Here is a 14524-nt window from a genome sequence, read left to right on the forward strand (position 1 = left end):
ATAAGTTTTACTTGTTTTTGTTAGGAAATGTCAAAGGAGCCTTTAAAAACCAGTCTACTCATCGAAATATATAACACTTAAAGGTGACTGACTGTCTGACTGACTGACTGACTGATCTATCAACGCAGAGCTCAAACTACTGTACAGATCGGGCTGAAATTTGGCATGCATGAAAGGATTTTTGAATATTCAACCCCTGATGTGGTGAAATAGGGGTTTGAAATTTGTGTAGTCTACGCGGACGAAGTCGCGAGCACAAACTAGTATAAAAATAAAATAATGAATGTTGAATGAATATTTGTTTATCACTAAAAAAAATTCATTTGACTCAAATTTAGTCCTGGCCCCTAAACTAGGAGATTCCTTATCTTATGGGCCAGTGCCTTCCCATACATAGTGGTTGTACTGTGTGTTTTGGTAAGTGTGTGTGCGTGTGTGTGTGTTGCTGTGTGTGTGCTAGTGAGCGTGTACGTAAGTGGCTGTGTCTGTTTTATGTTTTCCTGACACAACCGAATATATTGTTATAAACTCCATTTTTAGGGTTCCGTACCTCAAAAGGAAAAACGGAACCCTTATAGGATCACTTTGTTGTCTGTCTGTCAAGAAACCTACAGGGTACTTTCCGTTGACCTAGATGACCCGTCGAAAACCGTGAATTTAGGGTTAGATCACACAAAAAAAATTAAATTGTGGTCATGAATTAATAATTAGTATTTTCAACTTTCGAAGTGAGTGACTATATCAAGTGGGGTATCATATGAAAGGTCTTTACCTGTACATTCTAAAACAGATTTTTATTTATTTTTATGCATCATAGTTTTCGAATTATCGTGCAAAATGTCGAAAAAATACGACTGTAGTACGGAACCCTCATTGCGCGAGCCTGACTCCCACTTGGCCGGGTTTTTATCGTCTAGTATACACTACACAATATTTGTATAAACCAACAAGCCTATGTAAACTGACTCGCGATATTAGCTTACTCGAGATGTTGATGTTTGTATATGGCACAATTTCTCCTAAACGCTCGTAGCCGATGCCTTTGTTTGGTATCTCATAGAGTTATGATATCCCCCTATCTAATAATGTGTTGTTGCAAAGTTAATGTAGGTTCCACGTAGTTATTAGCTGGTAAGGTTTAATTTAATGGGTCATAAAATAGTGAAATATAGATAATGGAATATGGTTAAACCGTGGGACGTTAGAAATTCTAATATTAAATTCTCATTTTAAAACCGAAGTGCTTTTAACCTTTACGCGTTAATCATGGGGAGATAGCCCAGTATTTACAACAAACACAAAAAAACCGGCCAAGTGCGAGTCAAGCTCGCCGAGGGTTTTTTTTTTTTTAATAGATATAGCGCGAAAACGAGCAGGCGGGTCACCTGATGTTAAGTGATTACCGCCGCCCATGAACATTTGCAGCACCAGAGGAGCCACCGATGCGTTGCCGGCCTTTTAGGAATTTGTTGGTCCGCCCCTTGAATAACCCCATGTTATAATTTAGTGGGTTCGCCTTTTTTCGACATAATTCAAAAACTATGATGCATAAAAATAAATAAAAATCTGTTTAAGAATGCACAAGTGAAGACCTTTCATATGATATCCCACTTGATATAGTTATATTACTTCAAAAATTGAAAATACTAATTTATTAGTTCATGACCACAATTTTTTTTTGTATGAAGTAGCCCTAACTTCACGGTTTTTTTTTATTTTTCCCTTATGTCTGCTATAAGACCTACCTACCTGCCAAATTTCATGATTCTAAGTCAACGGGAAATACCCTGTAGGTTTCTTGACAGACCGACAGACTGACAGACAAACAGACAGACAGAAAGGCAGACAACAAAGTGATCCTATAAGGGTTCCGTTTCTCCTTTTGAGGTACGGAACCCTAAAAAGGGGTATGTTTACCTTCTGGCACTGCAAGCGAAGTGAGCAGGAAATGCACGCAAGCGGCTCCAGTTCCATGACCCATCAATGTGACATTAGTGGGGTCCCCACCAAATACTGCGACGTTTTCCTTGATCCAGTGTAGTGCTGCTATCTGGTCCATCAGACCGTAGTTGGCTGGAGATCGAGGGAAGTCGTCCGACCGAGGGTTGAGGAAGCCTGCGAACGAAAAAATTTTTGAGATATTTTCTTTAATGACTAGTTGATCTAGGGTTAAAAAGCGAACAAAAAAAATTTTTCTGACACTTTTCCTCAACTTTTATATTTAACTAGCTTCTGCTCGCGGCTTCGCCCGCGTGGCCTACAGGAAACAAATGGCATTTTTTTTTCTTAGCTGACACCTCAAGAAAAAGCCTACTTTCCAAATTTCTAGTTAATAATATCAATAATTAAAACTGTCTCATACAAACTTTCATCCCCTATTTTACCACCCTTATGGGTGAATTTTCCAAAAATCCTGAAACACGTATTTCTTTATTTGTGACCGAAAACCCAAATACCAATTTTCATGCAAATAATTTGAAAAATGACGGACATTCATACAAATTTCCATCCCCCATTTAACCCACTTAGGGGTGGAATTTCGAAAAATCCTTTCTTAGTGGATACCTACTCTTCACAAAGAATAGACCCTCCAAATTTTATGTCTTTAAGACCAGCGGCTTAGGCTGTGCGTTGATATATATGTCAGTCAGTCAGTCAGTCAGTCAGTCAGTCAGGACTTTGAATTTTATATATATAGATTATTGATTCACTAGCTTACCCTTGGTGTGCGAGTCTTGACCATTTTTTTTTACATTTACCTACCATTCCAGACCTTTATTTTTAATTAAATATTTTTCTGAACAAACTTTAGATGAAAGAATTTTCTTTAAGAGTAAAATATAGTATGAAGACCCATACCTTACCTTAAACAAGTATAATACAACCGTTTATAAATTAGAAAGGAGTAAAGACCATAATAAAGCTCTCCTGGCCTCCAGCCCACAGTTGAGTAACGGAGTAAATTAGAGGTCCAGACCCTCTCATTAACAAGACGGCCCTCCGCCCCACTATTACAGTGAAGGTAAGTAGAATAATTAAATTGTATTCGTTAGGTGAGGTCCCTAATTCGTTTTATGTTTGTTAGGCTATTCTATCTGTAATCTATTTTATAATATAAAAATGAATCACTAAATGTGTTGCTCATCGCAAATCTCGAGAACCGCTGAACTGATTTCGCTAATTCTTTTTTCATAATATTCCTTGAAGTACGGGGATGGTTCTTACGGAGAGAAAAATTAAAAAAAAAATCAATCGACTGCTAGGCGGTACGAAGTTCGCCGGGGCAGCTAGTTATCAATATAGGTCAACTAGATATCCGGCCCCGGCTTTGCTCGAGAGGAATTTTTGAAAATCGGTGGAACTTCAAAATACAATTAGAAATACAATTAGGTAATTTTTCATTTTTGGTCGAAAATACTAAATACCAATTGTCATGAACATTTCTAGAAAAAATAAAATCGGCCAATTGCGAGTTGGACTCGCATAGAAAGGCTTCCGTACCATCGCAGGTACAAGAAATAACACTTTTTAATTTTCTTTAATTTACAGGGCGGCCATTTTGAAATCTTTATTATTTATTATTATAGCTCTATAGAAATACATATTGTGTGAAAATTTCAACTTTCAAACTATTACGGTTTTCGAGATACAGCCCGCTGACAGACAAACCGACGGACTGACGGATGGGCCGACAACGGCGGAGGCTTAGTAAGTCCCGCTAACACATTTGGGATACGGAACCCAAAAAATTATAAAAACTCAATAATGAGTAATTTAGCTGTGAGAGGAAACACTCTAAAATCGGTTTAATTTAGCTAATCAATTCCGTTTCACGTCTGCCAGCGACAGATGAGGCGTCTGTTTGTTCAGTTCAATCTTTTAAGTGATTACTTCATCTCACTGTTAATCTTCAAATGAATTATAATATTTACAAGCACTTAAAGGTTTACTAACACAACGTTCCTTTTGAGGTACGGAACCCTGAAAATTTTCAGGGTTCCGTACCTCAAAAGGAAAAAAGGAACCCTTACCTATAGGATCAATTCGTCGTCCGTCTGTCCGTCTGTCGTGTCTGTCCCTTCCTTTATGAAACGAATGTTCATAATGTCCCGCAAATTGCAATTGCGCTGGAACCATGTCTCATTAACAGCGAAATGACGTCACCCGAAATAAAAATATACCATCAGCAAAAATGTTTTTTTTAGAATAATTATAATAATTTATATCATCATGATCATGATCAACCCATCACCGGCTCACTACAGAGCACGGGTCTCCTCTCAGAGTGAGAAGGGTTTCGGCCATAGTCTACCACGCTGGCCATGTGCGGATTGGTAGATGAAGTCGGGTGAGCATAATAAAAGCAACTAGAAATCAAAGCGTGAAGCTCGCCCAACTTGAACATACATACCTACACGTGTAGAAACAAAAGTTATTTTTTACTTTGTAGTGGTTTTGGAAGTCGGTTTTTTTAATAATATTTTTTGTAATAGGTATTACCTATCATTACAATAGAGTATTTTATATATTATATGTATTTATTATAAGATATTTATGTAGTTTATTAGATTCTAGTACCGTAGACCTATTCCACTTCTTGGTACGCCTTACTCACAACCTTGAATGGGAAGCTGGAAGAAATCTCTGTTTAGAGATAAGCATTTCCAATGTAACTTAATTTATTATTACTTTGTAACTACAATTTTGGTACATGAAAAATAAAAATAAATACATAAATAAATATAACAAGTATCTGGTAACTTTTTATAATCTCTGGTAACCAGCTTTATTTTTAGTAAAATATTGTTAACACATAAGCTAACTTTGATTACCTAAGTATGCCAATATATTTTAGGCCCAAATGTCACCCTGGAGAATAAAGACTCGACTTTCGGTTTGATCCAGTGAGATATGGACGGATCTATTTTAAGCTTCGGCTTAGCTTAGATTTCGCGAGCTATAATGGGATTTATCCGCTTTCGATTTGAGGTTTTCAATCATGAATATTACTTTATTTTGAACAGTGACAGCCAATTTTGCGGTTGAATATTCTTTATCAATAGGTATTCAAAATAATTGATGCTCGCGACTTTAGATTTTCAAAAATGCCATGGTTAGGGTCAGGTGGTAAACAGTGGCCCAGTAGTACACAGTGCACCACCACTCATATCTCAAAAACGCGACGTTGCTAAACTGTACTGCAAACGCGAAACAATTTGCCTTCTACCACCTCCCGCACTCCCCAGTCGACGGCGCCCTCCCGCCCGTAACAGTGGCACAGTGTATGGTTTTGTCCTTGGAGCCAAAAAAAGTAAGTACACGTGTTTTCATTTATTTTCTTTCTAGAATCGTTGTATATTTAGTAACATTATATTGCACTGTTTCCATGTGTAAAGTAATTGTTCCTTAATAACTTAGATATATAAATATCCTTTGAATTTGGTATGTTTAATAGTTATGTAACCTTAAAGGTTAGAAAGTGGTGTCTGCACCCAGTGGCTCAAAATCGTAGGGTACACAGTGAACCATGGTTCACTGTGTACCAATCACTTTGTTCATTATGTCCGATACAATTTATGCATTAACTTTCAACTGTGATTGTTATGAACAAAAAAGGCGTTAATAGAAGATCTAATACTTAATATAATAATAGTAATCTTTTTGTTTTAGAATGTGTCGAACTACAGTAAAAAATCGAAAAATTGGCGGACATGATGCAAAAGACATGAAAAAAGCTGCAGATCTTGTAAAGAACGGAATGAGTATACACAAAGCAGCACAACAAACAGTATTAATGTAATTTAAAATATTCAACTATGAGAAGATTTATGTGAAAATACTAATAAGTGGAAATATAAAAATCCAAGCTTTAATTTATATAGTCAGTATTCCTAATTAGATTTGTAAGTTAAATTAGTATCTACTAGTTTGATTTTTGTACTGATTTTATGTGATTGTTGCTAAAGAATACAAATATATAAAGAAATTATTAAATATTACTTTACTGTAGTTTTATTTAATGACATTTATATCAATAAATATTTTTAAATATGTGACAAATGTAGGTAATTAAAATGATGATTCACTGTGTACACATTGGTTCACTGTCGACTCACCCCCTGATTCACTGTGTACATATACTGGTACACAGTGAACCATTCGCCATCTTTTAAATAAAACAATATTACCTATAAACTATTACAATTAGTGCTGAAATTTATATGCAAAACACAAGTTTAATAAATTACCTTTCGTCTAATGCCAATAGTTCTTAATCAAATTCACGTACGGTGGATCTATAAATGTTTGAAATTTTAGTGGTTCACTGTTTACCATGTCACCCTATACCTTGTTTTTCCGGGAGAAAATGTAGCCTATATCACTCTCCAGATCTTCAACTATATCCATGCAAAAAATTAGGTCAATCCGTTGATCTGTTGCAGCGTGATTGAAGGACAAACCAACAAATCAACACACTTTCGCATTTTTAATATAGGTATTGATGACGAGATCCAGAGTAATCGATATAGCTCAACGGGTTGCGAACTGAAGTGGCAATTAGCAGGGTAAGTACATAGTCCGAAAAACCGATTGTTAGTCGTTGGGGTCCCGAGATGCAAGAATGCCGACCTCGCACCGAAAAGCGCAGCGTTGTAAGACCCCTAGGTGGACGAACGACATCAAGCAAGTCGTGGGCGCAAGACCGTGGCGTGTCGTAGTCGCTATAAGTAACCTATGCTCAACAATGAACGTCTATCAATCAACGATGATGATGATGATGATATTAGGTATGCAGAGTTCAGAAAAATCTGATATATTTTATGTTATCTATATTCTTTTTAATAAAATTCCAACACTAACTGACAAACGGACAACGCACAACTTAAACTGGTGGACCACGAAACTTGCGCATTTATGAAGATTTATGAAAAAAAACCGGCCAAGTGCGAGTCAGGCTCGCGCAATGAGGGTTCCGTACTACAGTCGTATTTTTTCGACATTTTGCACGATAATTCAAAAACTATGATGCATAAAAATAAATAAAAATCTGTTTTAGAATGTACAGATGAAGACCTTTCATATGATACCCCACTTGATATAGTCACTCACTTCGAAAGTTGAAAATACTAATTATTAGTTCATGACCACAATTTAATTTTTTTTGTGTGATATAACCCTAAATTTACGGTTTTCAGATTTTTCCCCAAATGTCAGCTATAAGATCTACCTATCTGCCAAATTTCATGATTCTAGGTCAACGGGAAGTACCCTGTAGGTTTCTTGACAGACAGACAGACAACAAAGTGATCTTATAAGGGTTCCGTTTTTCCTTTTGAGGTACGGAGCCCTAAAAAACTAAACTATTATGTTACCATAACCTTCACATAAAACCAAGCTCGCACGACGCTAAGTAAAAAGTACGTGCACAGCAGATATTAATTTTGTGGAACACAACACGAAAATGGAATTCTTTTCTTAGAACATTCATCAATCATACTACAAGCTATCCAATGTTTTAATACAAGGTGAAGCGAATAATAACACGGTTTTGCTTTTTGGGTGTATTGTTGTCCGTGCGAGGTTTTATGCTGATGTTTTTATTATTTCAAGGAGAGATATTTAATATATCTTAAGTACGAAAAATAATAATATGCCTCTCTTATAGAGAGTTACATTTTTGTGCCGTTTGCCGTGGAGACCCTGGGGCCATGGAGTCTTAGTGCTAAAAAAATTTTACGAGACATTTCACCACGATTAATAGCCTCATCTGGTGACAGAAGGGCTGGCTCATTTTTTGCGCAACGGATCAGCCTGGCTGTCCAGCGCGGAAATGCAGCCAGTCTTCTTGGCACCATTCCACGCGGTCATGATTTATATAGTAATTAGATAAGGCTAGCTTTAAGTTTTATTGTAATAATAATAATAAAAAAAAAAAAAAAAAACGTTGAATATCCATCACTACCCCTATTTTTTTTTTTTTTTAAAGAATATTAGCCATGTTTAATGACTAATATTCCCCATTCCTCTTCCTTCCTTCCTCCAAGCTTGTGCTAGGAGTAGGTACGACAATAGTGCAACGGGCGGGGTTTGAACCGTCAACCTTTCGGTTTTCAGTCCACTCCTTTACCAGTCGAGCTATTGAGGCTCTATATATTATAAATGTGAAAGTATGTTTGTTTGTTGTTAATGTTGATAATGTTCTCAAAGGTGTGTGAAGTCTACCAATCCGCACATGGCCAGCGTGGTAGACTATGGCCAAAACCCTTTTCACTCTGAGAGGAGACCCGTGGTCTGTAGCGAGCCGGCGATGGGTTGATCATGATGATGATACAGCTAAATATATTAACATCGCAACAGCTAAAGTGAAATATTTCACATTGTTCAAAGCCGCGTTTGCTCAAATATCAACATAGTTACGAGAAATTTTGATATAACTTTATTCTTCGTGTCGTCAAAAGGATGCCTTGGGAACTAAGCTTGGGAAGGACTGAATTGTTTTAAAACCGTGTTTCACTATTTACTAACTATCCACCATTATATAAAAAAATACTCACGGACGAATATTTCGCTAAAACAAAAAAAAACCTGACTGTCGGTGGAGACTGCCGACAGAAGTAAAAACTTATAATATTACTTTGTGGAAATCCATGAAAAGTATACAATGAATCAAAAACTTCATTACTATAATCCGCTGAAACAGGATGAATCTGTATGGTGCAACATGCAGCATGCGACATGCGCCCGCCCTCCCACTCCTAAATATACAGATAAAACCGGCCATGTGCGAGTCAGGCTCGCACAATGAGGGTTCCGTACTACAGCCGTATTTTTTCGTCATTTTGCACGATAATTCAAAAACTATGATGCATAAAAATAAATAAAAATCTGTTTTAGAATGTACAGGTGAAGACCTTTCATATGATACCCCACTTGATATAGTCACTCACTTCGAAAGTTCAAAATACTAACTATTAGTCCATGACCACAATTTAATTTTTTTTGTGTGATCTAATCCTAAATTAACGGTTTTCAGATTTTTCCCCAAATGTCAGCTATAAGATCTACCTACCTGCCAAATTTCATGATTCTAGGTCAACGGGAAGTACCCTTTAGGTTTCTTGACAGACAGACGGACAGACAGGCAGACAGACAGACAGACAACAAAGTGATCCTATAAGGGTTCCGTTTTTCCCTTTGAGGTACGGAACCCTAAAAAGCAGTGGGAGGACGGGCGGTGCATGTCGCATCATACAGATTCGACCTGTTTCAGCGGATTATAGCAAATTAAGGTTTTGGTTCATTGTATATAATATTTTTATTCATCCATACAAATATTATAAAAGCAAAAGCGTGTCTTTCTGTCTGTCTGTCCGTCCGTCCGTGCGTCTGTCTGTCTGCTAGCTTTTCACGGCCCAACCGTATGACCAACTTTGATGAAGTTTGTACAGAGATAGCTTGCATGCCGGAGAAGGATTAAAAGAACTTAAATCTACGCCGACCAAGTCGCGGGCAACATCTAGTATATTTTTATAATAATAATAATAATAATAATAATCTTTATGTCAGATATTACATCCATTTTGTTAGTAATAAAATTAATTGCTATAAATTAATATAAATAACTCATAACCGATATATAAAAAAACCTTACAGCTTCAGAAAATACGCAAATTGCTTTACCTCAGGCAATTAATTAGAAAGCTCTATGATAGATTAATTTATTGATAAAGTCAATTTTGAAAATCATCTTTTGAATGAAGGAATGGATAAATAAATGAATTATTTATTCAGTAAAATACAAGTACAATAGCCTGAAACAGTGAAAATGAGCCATATATACATTTTGTTAAGACAAGTATTTCAATATCAATTGAGTTACTTTTAACAATATACTAGGAAAAGAGGCGCAAATATGAAAACCTCAATGGGAGCTTCATATTCATGCCTTTTGGTGTGGAGACCTTGGGGCCGTGGGGCCCGGAGCTCGAGCTCTTTTTGAGGATATTTCGAAAAGGGTTATCGAGTCAACCGGGGACCCAAGTCCAAAGTGGTAATGCTGCCAGCATCTTGGGTAAAATGCCTCAACGCGGTGGTCTCGATGAGGTTTTAGATTTAATTTAAATTATTTTAGTTTTAATTTAATGTTTTTTTTAACTTTTAATTTAGATTTAAGTTTTTTTAATACAATATACTAGTTATTTTAATCAAGAATTTTCTACACTAATTTTTCCGTTCACTTTGACTCATAAACTTATAATAAGTAACATATATCACATAGTTCAAAGTAGATCGTTCAGTATCTAACCTTTATCTAACATAGTTACTTTGCTCGAGTAAAAATATTCTAGTAATTACAATCACAATGTCACAAAAGGATGCCATGGGATGAATTTCTTATTTTATTCTAAAGTTCATCATCATGATCAACTCATCGCCGGCTCACTACAGGACACGGGTCTCCACTCTCCTCTCAAAGTGAGAAGGGTTTTGGGGTAGTCTACCACGTTGACCATGTGCAGATTGGTAGACTTCACACACCTTTGAGAACATTATGGATAACTCTCAGGCATGCAGGTTTCCTCATGATGTTTTCCTTCACCGTTAAAGCAAGTGATATTTAATTACTTAAAACGCACATGAATTCGAAAAGTTAGAGGTGCGTGCTCAGGATCGAACCCCTGACCTCCAACTTGAAGGCGGATGTCCTAACCACTAGGCTATCACAGCTTAGCTGCTAAAGTTAGCAAGGACTTTTTTAAACATGACCTGAAACATACCCCTCTATCAGGGGAAACTTATGGATTCTGTGGGGCTTGTACCTACTAAATCCTGTGTTCATCACTCACAGACTGGCGGTTGCGTGGGTTTCACTTAGCTGTATTCACCACGCTCCCGCCAGGTTTTGACCCGCCACGGACTTGCAGGCAGGTCCCATCACTATCGGCAGCCTAGTTACCTATTGCCTCACTCGTCTCAGATGCCCGCCCGAAACATCAGCTCCTGTCCTGGCCTGTATATGTTTCGGGAGGGAACAAATGGATGGTGGGAGGTTATGTCCGCAACTCTTGCAGGTCAGAGGTCAGCGGATTCGTCTTTTGCGAGAGGAATCCGCTGCCAAAAGTAAGCAAAGGACTGAGACTAAGTTGGCTTTGGAAAACGGTAAAATAATTGGTATTAGGGACTAAATAGACTTAGCACAATAAGCAACGGGACAGCACTGTACGCGGCGGAACAGCGCTGAACGCGGCGAAACAGCGCTGTAAGCGGCGGAACAGCGATGAACGCGGCGGAACAGCGCTGAACGCGGCGGAACAGCGCTGTAAGCGGCGGAACAGCGCTGAACGCGGCAGAACAGCGCTGAACGCGGCGGAACAGCGCTGAACGCGGCGGAACAGCGCTGAACGCGGCAGAACAGCGCTGAACGCGGCGGAATAGCGCTGAACGCGGCGGAACAGCGCTGAACGCGGCGGAACAGCGCTGTACTCATAGATACCTACCTATTACCTTTATATATACCTTTGCAATTATAATAATCTTTTTGTTGCTTTGTTGATGAATGCTTACAAAATAATTTGAATCTAGAACAAAGAGATTAACCAAAAATCGATATCGAGTTGTGAAATTATTAATAAAGTTTCAAAGGATTGCGAAGCGGAAATATTCAATTAATCGCTAGGTATAAATACGAAATTCGTCCGGAAATTATTGTTCCGACAACTTTCCGAAAATTATAGCGCGAGACGCAGTAAATATTCATCGTTTCGAGAAAGCATTTTCGCTCTCAAGTTTACTTGTAAGAGCTAGTAAACAAATTTTTTCATAGCTTTTATACGTCTGGTTTAACATACTTATTTAGACTTGCTGATGCCCGTGACTTGGTCTGCATGGAAATAGGTTTCTAAAAATCCCGTGGGAACTCTGATTTTCCGGTGGTAAAAAGTAGCCTATGTCCTTCCTAAGGATGTAAGTTGACTCGGTACAAAAAAACATCAAAATCGGTTTAACTGTTGGGCCGTGAAAAGCTAGCAAATTATAAAATATGTGAAAGTGTGTTTGTTTGTTGGTTTGTTGGTTTGTCCTTAAATCAGGCAACGCTACAAAGGGTTGACGTGATTTTTTGCATGAGTATAGATAAATACCTGGAGTTTGATAGGTTACTTTTTATCCTTTTTATATAATCAAAGAGTTCCCACGGAGTTTTTCAAAACCTAAATCCACGCGGACTAAGTCACGGGCATCATCTAATATTTTATAAATAGTTCGCGAAAATTCGTGCACCAGCTCTCAGTGTTTTATCAAAATAGAAAGCCAATTTGTAATTTGTAACTTGAAGCGTAGTCAAAACAGTTTCTAAGTTTCCAACGTAATCAGTTACTGATTAAAATTATTGCTTGTAAATTGAAATGTCGTAATCGATTTCATAATGTAATTTTATATTAATTCAAAATTAGTTTATAATATGACGTTAAAGATTATCTACATTTAAAATAAATAAGTGAAAGAATTTTATGATGGGTCGCCTCGATTGGACCACTAGTCTTTGTCGAAGTCCATTGATGGCAACCTAGAGGTCCAGTCAAGGCGACCATGGTCAAAAGAAGGCAACGACATAATAGGATTTCGCGTGCATCACAATACTTTTTTTTGCGATTACAAACTATTGCTATAGAAATAATTTAAGCAACAAAATAATTACACGTACCCTTTTGACGTACAGAACCCTCTGTGCGCGCTTCCAAATCGCACTTGGCCGGTTTCTTCAAGTATCAACAAAAGCAATAAACAGAATGTCATCCTTTGAGACAATCATTTCGGTAACTTATAAAAGACAACAAGTTGGGAAGTTACTTTGAAATACTTGCGGTTATCAGAGTGGAGATCCTTTACCTTTTGCCGAGGAGAAAGAAAATTATTTTACTTGGAACCCTTTGTGTTTCTCCTAAGTAGAAATACTCAAGTCTTTTTACGAAGAATCATTATTGCATTTTTTGAGGTTTTTTATGAGACTAAAGAAAGGCCAGTAGTTAGTTAGTTATCTACCTTGTCTTCCCCTTTCATTCAAGTATTCCAGAAATGAGAGTATATGTGAGGAATCCTACATAATATTCTAACCGCCAAACCAAATTCCAAACACAGCCTAAATCATCATAACACGCTGTTCAAATCTTAATCACGGGATCGCATGTTTCAATTCGATAAGTCTGGCTGTTTGTTTAGGAATTATTAGGGGTAATGAGTTTTTCCTGTTACAAGCAGTTTTATTGTGTTACAGAATTCCAGTGACTGAAGTGAAAAGGTTCGAGAATAATCTTTGAGGGTCAAGATTGCAAACCAGCAGACGGGTTACCAATCCGCACACGGCCAGCGTGGTAGACTAATGGGCAAAACCCTTCTCACTCTAAGAGGAGACCCGTGCTCTGAGGTGACCTACCTACCTGCCAAATTTTATGATTCTAGGTCAACGGGAAGTACTCTGTAGGTTTCTTGACAGACCTACAGACAGACAGACAGACAGACAACAAAGTGATCCTATAAGGGTTCCGTTTTTCCTTTTGAGGAACGGAATCCTAAAAACCAGTAAAATGATGGTTTAATGTTTTTTTTTGATATGCGTAATTTCAAAAGAAAAAATCATTGCTAATGCACTAGCTGTTGTAATTATAGTAAAAAAAATTGGTGTCGTGAACGCAGAACTCTGAATTCTGAACTCTAGATGTTCGATATGGGTTAACGGTCTCACAATATGCCCTGACCCTGACTTGACACATTTTATTGCGACAATCACGATGAGATGAATCTTATACGCCATGTTTATGGCAGACATGCCATCAAAGTTATTGGTCTTGTAACGAGCTCAATCTTCGCATAATGGCCAATAATATTTACCCCATAACATTCCCATGGGCATATTCAAAACATTGGCTTAGTTAATGGGATATTGCTATGAATATTATGCTGCTATATCTACCATAGAAAATGATGTATCCATGCGCTTTGCCCATCATCATTATCAAATGATAGACGTCCACTGCTGAACAAATTATGTCTCCTTTAGGGTTTCCCCCATGCTAAGGTGTTGCGCCGCCTGAATCCAGCGGCTCCTTGCGATTCGTTTCTATGTCTTTTGTATACTTAGTGGAAGGGTCTACCAACGTTGCACTTTCTAGAATAGAATAGAATAGAATAGAATGTTTTTTTATTCATGTAAACTTTTTAAAAGTGCTTATGAATAGTCAGGTAGTTTTAATTTACCACTGGTTCGGAATGCCGTTCCTACCGAGAAGAACCAGCAAGAAACTCGGCAGTTGCTCTTTTTAATTCTTAATTTTTCAATTTACAATGTTATTATACCGTACTATACAAGCCATTGCAGCCCCGTGCATTGCTGGGGCGAGTCAAATCCAAGCTTTTTTATCGTTTACATAGTCTGCGACTGTATAATATGCTTTTTTTAGGAGCATACTTTTAACACACTTTTTAAACTTGTGTAAAGGCAAGTCTAAAATTGCTTGTGGAATTTTAT

General features: G+C 37.5%; 1 protein-coding gene across 2 annotated transcripts in view; it reads right to left on the reverse strand.

The window, feature by feature from the left end:
* Positions 1–14524, reverse strand: part of Nlg3 (Neuroligin 3) — a 155785-nt gene that overhangs the window by 53170 nt on the left and 88091 nt on the right. For both annotated transcript variants that reach the window (XM_069498115.1, XM_034985129.2), the window contains exon 4: positions 1918–2115. In XM_069498115.1, coding sequence (XP_069354216.1) covers positions 1918–2115 — 198 coding nt within the window. The remainder of the gene's footprint in view (positions 1–1917; positions 2116–14524) is intronic.

This window comes from Maniola hyperantus, chromosome 4, assembly GCF_902806685.2.
Source record: "Maniola hyperantus chromosome 4, iAphHyp1.2, whole genome shotgun sequence".
NCBI lineage: Eukaryota > Metazoa > Arthropoda > Insecta > Lepidoptera > Nymphalidae > Maniola > Maniola hyperantus.